Source organism: Tupaia chinensis, unplaced genomic scaffold (assembly GCF_000334495.1).
Source record: "Tupaia chinensis unplaced genomic scaffold, TupChi_1.0 Scaffold144682_1, whole genome shotgun sequence".
NCBI classification, from domain to species: Eukaryota; Metazoa; Chordata; class Mammalia; order Scandentia; family Tupaiidae; genus Tupaia; species Tupaia belangeri.
In genome coordinates this window covers 2,266,220-2,273,696 of record NW_006204543.1, presented here as the reverse complement: position 1 = coordinate 2,273,696, position 7,477 = coordinate 2,266,220, and the positions used below count along the sequence as shown (strand labels likewise).

The 7,477-nt window shown below is 60.7% G+C and overlaps 1 protein-coding gene across 1 annotated transcript in view; it reads left to right on the top strand.

Annotated features, from left to right (window-relative positions):
• Nucleotides 1–7,477, top strand: part of HERC2 (HECT and RLD domain containing E3 ubiquitin protein ligase 2) — a gene marked incomplete in the record, with an annotated part of 143,266 nt that overhangs the window by 64,759 nt on the left and 71,030 nt on the right. The window contains 7 exon segments of the mRNA XM_027767805.1: nucleotides 366–513; nucleotides 588–784; nucleotides 1,001–1,231; nucleotides 2,376–2,514; nucleotides 3,633–3,776; nucleotides 5,439–5,581; nucleotides 7,121–7,388. Of these exon segments, the coding sequence (XP_027623606.1) occupies nucleotides 366–513; nucleotides 588–784; nucleotides 1,001–1,231; nucleotides 2,376–2,514; nucleotides 3,633–3,776; nucleotides 5,439–5,581; nucleotides 7,121–7,388 (1,270 nt within the window).

Genomic DNA, 7,477 nt, shown 5'->3' with positions numbered 1-7,477 from the left:
GGCGAGGCCAGGGCCACAGGTGCTCGATGCGAGGAGCAGAGCATTGGTGACTGCAGGCTGCTCGCTCTGCCATCGGGGCGACACCCTGCCACTGCTCTCTCTGTCCGGGGGTTGTCGTGTGACCAGCTCAAGGAGCATGACAGTGAAGGGGTTATCTTTAATGAAACAAATGCATGTATTCATAGCGGCTTGTGGTTAAGCTCCTGATTACCATTAACGTGGTTGTCATTGGTTATAGAATAATGAATGTCCAAATTCCAAAGAGTTAATTCATTACAGCAACAAAAGTAAGAATAAGAGTCTGTGACTCAGCCTGTCAGCGGATGGCTCTCTGCAGCCTGTCATCTCCCATGGCCTTTCTGCAGATCTTGGCCGTGCATTTGCTGCAGGCTGTCCTCCCCTCGTGGGACAAGACTGAACGGGCCAGCGACATGAAGTGCCTCGTGGAGAAGCTGTTCGGCTTCCTGGGCAGCCTGCTCACCACCTGCTCCTCGGACGTCCCGTTGCTCAGAGGTGGGGGCTGTTCCCCTGGCTCGGCCCCGGGGGGAGTGGCGCCTGGTGCAGCGTGTCTCTGTGCTTCTTCCCAGAGTCCACACCCAGGCGACGGAGGGCCCGCCCGCAGGCCTCCCTGACGGCCACCCACAGCAGCACCCTGGCCGAGGAGGTGGTGGCGCTGCTGCGCGCGCTGCACTGCCTGCCCCAGTGGAACGGGCTTGTCAACAAGCACATCAACTCCCAGCTGCGCTCCGTGGCCCAGAGCTGCACCGGGAAGCTGGCGGAAGGGGTGGGTCTGCCTCGCTGCGTAGGCTGTTTTCTTCGCAGGACGTTAACTTACCTCTGAAATGAAGCTGTCCTTCTTAAACACTGTTTTGTTCAGAAATACCGTTAATGGACATCAATTACTGGAAGAGCTCGTACAGAGCTTAGTTCAGGGTCACTGTCGATGGGTAAGAAAGGCAGCCCTGTGGCCCCCGTCAGGCCTCTCTGCTCTCTGCTCTAGGCCCAGCTGGAGGACTACTGTCCGGACTCGGAGAACCTCGAGGTGGGAGGCCTCATGGCCGCGCTGGCGGTGATCGGAGGGATCGACGGCCGCCTGCGCCTGGGCGGCCACGTCGTGCACGAGGAGTTTGGCGAGGGCACCGTGACACGCATCACCCCGAAGGGCCGGATCACCGTGCAGTTCTCAGACACACGGGCCTGCCGCGTGTGCCCTCTGAGCCAGCTGAGGCCGGTAGGGAGCGCGTACGCGGCCGCCGTCTCGTAGTGTGCGGGCTCATGAGCCTGGGGTCTGCCACTGGGGCTGCAGGGGCTCGAGTCTGGACTGAGGGCCGGGAGCTGCCTGCCTGCAGGGCAGCCACACCCTCTCCTCTCATTAGGTCGAGCTTGGAGCTGAGCAGAGCCCGCCTCACATGGCGAGTGGGGGGGGCGGCTCCAGAGTCTCCAGTCAGCCTCAGGAACAAAGGGGTGCTAGCATCTCAGAAGCTACTGTGCAGTTGCAAGGCAGTTCGGACTGTTTTTGTAAAAAGAGTTACTTACTTAATTTTTTAACTTATTGTTAATCATTTTTCAGTTTGCTACAGGGCACCTGTGCGCACCAGATACATACACACACACACAAACGTATATATACATGTTTTACGTGTGTGTGATGTGTGTGTGGTTTGTGTGTGTGTGTATATATAGAGGGCGGGGTCACGCCCGACACAGCACCCCCAGCCGGGCCTTGCTGCTGTTATTGCCACTGCCCCTGCAGCCCCACGTCCTGTACCGTCACAGAGGTCTCGGGACTGGAACTGGTAACCTTTCCGTGTGTGGTTGCCTCGCAGAGCATTGCAGCCTACCAGTGCACTGCTGTCGGGCCCCTGTACAGTGTACCTTTTATTAAACGGCTTTAAAAACTTAGAGAAGCGATTTCTTTAAGGGAAAACCGTAGTCCGCGCAGCCATGCTTGTTAGCCATGGTGAGGTGAGGGTGGGATCTGCCCAGCCGCTGAGGCCACCTCACTCCTGCGAAGCCGGGACCCACCGCAGTGAGCGGCCTACGTCACTCTGACGCAGCCCAAGTGCGGTTTGACTCGCCCTTCCCGTACGGCGCTGCTTTGATCAGAACGTGCTGACGTAGGAGACGTGAGCTGTCTAGGGAGGACCTGGGGCGTAACAGCCCCGCAGTGTAACGGCCGACAGGCAGGTAGAAGTGTATGATACACGAGCGTCTCTATCTTGCCCCTGACGTCACGCCACCTTACCGGTTGCTCTCGGCTGTACAGAGTTCGGGTGTGGTGGGGTTTGGAGTGGGAGCTGCAGTCGTGGTAACCGTCTGAGCGTCTCTCCGTTCGTCTTGTGGCCACACCGTGGGGGTCTCTGCTCTCCCCGCAGCTCCCCGCCGTGCCGTTCAGTGTGGCCAACCTGCCCTTCACGGAGCCCATGCTGTCGGTCTGGGCTCAGCTGGTGCACCTCGCCGGAAGCAAGCTGGAGAAGCACAAAGTGAAGATGTTGCCTAAGCCGGCCTTCGCAGGTCCGTGCCCGGGCCCCGCTGGGGCCAGCCGCGGTCACCTGGCAGTGCTGGGACAGCGTGTGTCCTCTCACCATAGCGAGCCCAAGGCCTGCCAAGCTCTGGGGTTCACCGGATTTCCATTTGTGGTGTCACTGCTGAGATGTGACCCTTGTGCAAGGTGACAGGAGTCTGAGCTGGCCTTGGATGCCGTATTTGGAGCCACATCTGAAGAACCCTTGGCCCGGCCCCCTTCCCAGGGCCAGCGCGTGTCCCAAGCTCCAGAGAGGACTCTGTTGGCCTCTGTGCACCCCTCACCTGTGCCTTGGGGCCTAGGCACCCTCGGAAGCTTTGTTCACGCTGACACCTGGGCCTAAGCGAGGGTGGGGCCTGCGGCCCTCACTCAGGCCCTCCTCGCTCTGGGGTGCACGTCCTGCTCTCCCACCCTCGTGTTGCTTCCTCCCTGCCACTCTTCGTACCCCCAGTGGGCCCCTGGCTCATCGCCCACTCGTCTTGAGCTTGCTCCTCCGTTTTGCCCCATCCCCACGATGGTAGCATACCAGGCACATCTCCACTGGAGGCCCGTGCGTGTCCCCGGTTTCTCCAGCAGCCCTGTCCCCATCGTGGTGAACAAGCTGTGTGTTAGCCAGACAAGCGTGATGCCTGCGAGGCACCCGGGCCCCCGGCTTTGGGCCAGTGCTGCGCGGCCTGCAGTCCAGGCCTGTGTTATCAGGCGGCCTCCTTAGTCGCCACAGGCCGCAGCCTTAGGGAAAGTCTGCACATGCGTCGGGGCGGGGAGGTCCACCGGGACCCTCACCAGTTCAGGGGCCGGCTGTGTCTCAGTGGCCTCTTCCGGAGGAGGCTATGACTGAGCACGGTGAGGCGCAGCAGTTTGCGAAGCATTTGGTGCTGCTCAGGACAGCCGGCATGGGCCTGCCGCGGCACGGGCCTGCCGTGTGTGACCACTCACTGCAGCCCGCCCAGGGACCCCGAGAATGGGAGGAGGAAGACAGGGAGGACAGACTGTGAAAGGGGGTCATCCCGCGGTGTGGACAGCATTGAGTGTGGCCTGCCGGCTCATGCAGGAGGGTCCCAGGACCCCCTGCTGCAAGATGGCTCTCACAGGCCCCTCGCCCCAACAGGACACGTGGACCTGGACCTGCTGCGGCACCAGCAGCTGAAGCTCTACATCCTGAAGGCTGGCCGAGCGCTGCTGCCCCACCAGGACAGGCTGCGGCAGATCCTGTCGCAGCCCGCGGTCCAGGAGGCCGGAGCTGCTCACGCAGGTGTGTCCCTGTTTACTTATAGAATCATTTACTTAATTTTACTTAGTCATTTACTTTAATTTGACCAGAGAGAGGAGACACAAACATATGCACGCATGTATGTGCACACACACACACACACACACACACACACACACACAGAAAGAAAGCAAGCTACCAGGTCTGGGACTTGGACTGTGGTCGGCCATATGGGAGTGCCCAGCACCTTAACCACCTCGCCATCTGTAGGTCCTGGTATCTCTTTATTTTTAAAATTTGAAAGAAGTTTTACTTGCTGGAGAGACGGGGAGGAGGAAGCACTCCCAGGGGAGCACGGTCACACCGCAGGTTCCTCTCCTTTCCCCTGCTCTTGGGACTTGGGCCACCCACACACATGTACCTGGTGTGTTTGTAAAGCCGCCGGGTCTGGGAATTGATTGTGCAGTCAGCCTCGTGCCATCTGGCTTCCTTAACCACTAGGCCGTGGGGTCCACCCCGTACGGGTATCCCATTAAAGGAAGCTTCGACAGCTTTGTAAGAAAGGCAGACGTGCCATCGGTAACAGGCAGTGGTGGTGGACAAGCAGTTCAGGCAGAGGAGCAGAGATGACTCTGCTGCCTGGGGGTCGTTGACCCTCAGTGACATCGTCGTCCCGGGGATCGTGGGGTGGGGTGGTAGGTGGGGGAGCCAGCACGGTGACCCTCGCGGTTCAGACCAAGGCCCTGGACTAGCAGAGATGGGGGCACATGCGTGCAGGCTGCACTGTGGTGAGGAAGGCAGAGCCTGTCTCAGCGGGGACCTCGGGCAGTTCTGACGGGGCCCGAGTGGCTCCATGAGCATGCCGCTCGTGGGCTGGGGGCGCCACCGTCCCACGGGCGTGTGCGGTGCACATGTGTGTGCATTTGTGTCCTTCGAGCCGGCAGTCCTCTGTGGGAATGTCTCCATGGAAAGACCCGGCTGTTCTGCCATCCCCGGGAGCACCGGTTGGGCTACGTAGGGGTGGGCTTGGCCCCAGCTGGCACTGACAGCGCAGGCGTGGGCAGACCCCTTGGTCACCTGCTTTTGTACGTCGGGCTCTGCGGGAATGCCGCTCCTGCCGTCTATGCGCCCTCCCTGGCAGCCGGCTATAGCGAGAGCTGAGTACTTGTGGCAGAGGCCACCTGGCTGCTCAGCCTGTGATCCCGAAGGGAGTTGTCACCAAGATGAGCCAGTACTGCAAACGGCACGGGCCTCGGTGAGTGCCAGGAGTCGGGGCAGTGCCCGTCCTGCCACTGTGCTGGCGGGAGTCCTAAGGCCAATGTTGAAAACCACCGTTCTTTATGACTTTACCTAAAAGTCCTCGGCCTGGCCACATGATGCACGCGTTTAGAATTGGTGTCACTTTGCGATCCAAACAAATTTATCGGGAAAACCCAGGGTGAGAAATAGGAACCTGGGCTCCGTGGTTAGTGGGCGATACAGACGCCAGTGAACCGGCAGGAGAAGGCGGGAGTGTTGGGCCGAGGGCAGAGATCTGGGGCTCGATCCTGTGATGAAGGACAGAGACCAGGAAGCAGGGAGTGGAGAGTCCTCGGTCGTCTCCAGCCCGACGAGGCAGAAATCGCGGCTGGCCTGGCTGCTCAGTGCTTCTGAAAGGGCATCTGCAGCCGGGTAGACCGCGGATGCGCTCTGTCTTTAATGCAGATGAGGGAGCAGCCGCATCCCCTGACCTCGGGGACATGTCTCCGGAAGGACCGCAGCCCCCGATGCTCCTCCTCCAGCAGCTGCTGGCCTCGGCCACCCAGCCGTCCCCCGTGAAGGCCATCTTTGACAAGCAGGAGCTGGAGGTACTGTCACGTGCCCCGACCGTCCAGCCCAGTGGATGGGCCTGCAGACAGCTCTTCTGTGCATGTTCCCCAGATAGCGCTCAAGTGGCTCCAGTGGCCGGTGGGGCTTAGCTGTTCTTGTGTGGTCAGCAGAACATCATAGCTCGTTAAATAACAAGAGGGTTGGGTGCACTTAGGGTTCGTGCAGTTGTTTGCAAAAGCGAACCCTGCGGCCTGGGCGAACCGCTCGTGCACTCACGGAGGGACCTTTACCCAGGACATGCCGCTCCCCTCTGAGGGTTTGTCTGGGTTCTGCCCTTAGTCCTGTCCTTGATTTCAAGGGCCTTGGCTCTCCCCAGGGGTTCCTGGAAGACTGAGCACCTTGGGCACTCCCCCGCCCCCCATGCTTGGTTGGACCTGGTTCTTAGACCCCCTGTGGGCCCCGGGCAGCTATAGAGATACCCCTAGCTTTCCAGTGGGCCTCTGGGGTCTCACGCACCATCTGGGAGCCAGGCAGGATTCACGGCTTCTGTGGGTTCACGGCTTCTCTGATTTCCTTCTCGGGGTCTCTCCCCAGCCCCAGTTGCTCTGGTGGGCTTGAATTCCAGCCATCACAATGTCCTGTGTTAAATGTGTGCCTCGCCTGCTGCTCCCCTTGGGTCCGGGTGTCATGCCCACCCAGTTTTCATCGCTGGGGCCTACCTCCCGTGCCCTCAGCAGTTTCTAAAGGTATTTGGCCTGGGGTCACGATTTTCAGCAAGAGCGTAATCTAGTATGTACTCAGGCCTCCTTACCAGAACCAGGATGCTCAGCTGTCAGGCTGAGTTGAGGGCTTCAAGAGGAAGTTCCCACCCAAGGCCTCGCAGATGTCAAGCCCGGGAAGCCTCTGCAGGTCGTCGGCTCCTTCCTCACATGCTCAGCAGAGTCGTGTGTCGTTAGCGCCGGTGAGCTGCTGGGCCGAGGAGGAGTGGCAGGCGGATGCAGGAAGGCGCGTGCTGCAAGCAGGCGCTCTCCTGCAACACCACCACTGTCCCAGCGTGCAGGGCTCGCAGCAGTGGCTCTCAGTTGGCATTGTTTCCTTTATACTTAATGCCAGGTCTAGCCCCAGAGTGGCTGTTGTACCCTTGCATAGTTGAGGGTCGAGTTAGGGACATATGAGAGTGTCCCGCATCCTTTCTGAGGGAAGAGCAGCGGCCTGTGGCCCCCATAGTGCTGGCTTGCTAGGGGACACTTGTGCCCCTGCCCCAGCTGGACCCATTTGCCACACCCACTCGGGCAGAGCTCAGGCTGCCGTGAGGTTTTCCTTCGTGGACATCGAGACCTGCTGACCTGTCCCAGTTGGGGCTGGCCTATGGGGCTCTCTGAGCAGCCGCAGTCACCAGTGTGACCATCATGCCGTGCACTAGTGCAGCTGGACACTCGGCCTCGTTGCTGATGGGCGTGTGTACCCGGCCCGTCTGGAGTACACGAGCAGGCCTGGGAACTCTGTGTGGCAGCTCACTGCAGATGCCTGAGCCTGTGGCAGCTTCCTGAACCTCCCGAACCCTCTTCTCCATCCAGGCTGCCGCGCTGGCCGTGTGCCAGTGTCTGGCCGTCGAGTCCACCCACCCGTCGAGCCCGGGTTTCGAGGACTGCAGCTCCAGCGAGGCCACCACGCCCGTGGCCGTGCAGCACGTCCGCCCCGCCCGGGTGAAGCGGCGCCGGCAGTCGCCCGTGCCCGCCCTGCCCATCGTGGCGCAGCTCATGGAGATGGGCTTTCCCAGGAGGAACATCGAGTTCGCGTTGAAGTCACTCTCTGGGGCCTCCAGGAACGCGTCCGGCCTGCCCGGTAAGGCTCGGCCTGGCGGGGTGCCGGGGGCGGCTGCGTCCAGCTGCGGGCTCTCATGTGGCTGGCGGGCTCTGTGTGTACTTGCCCTC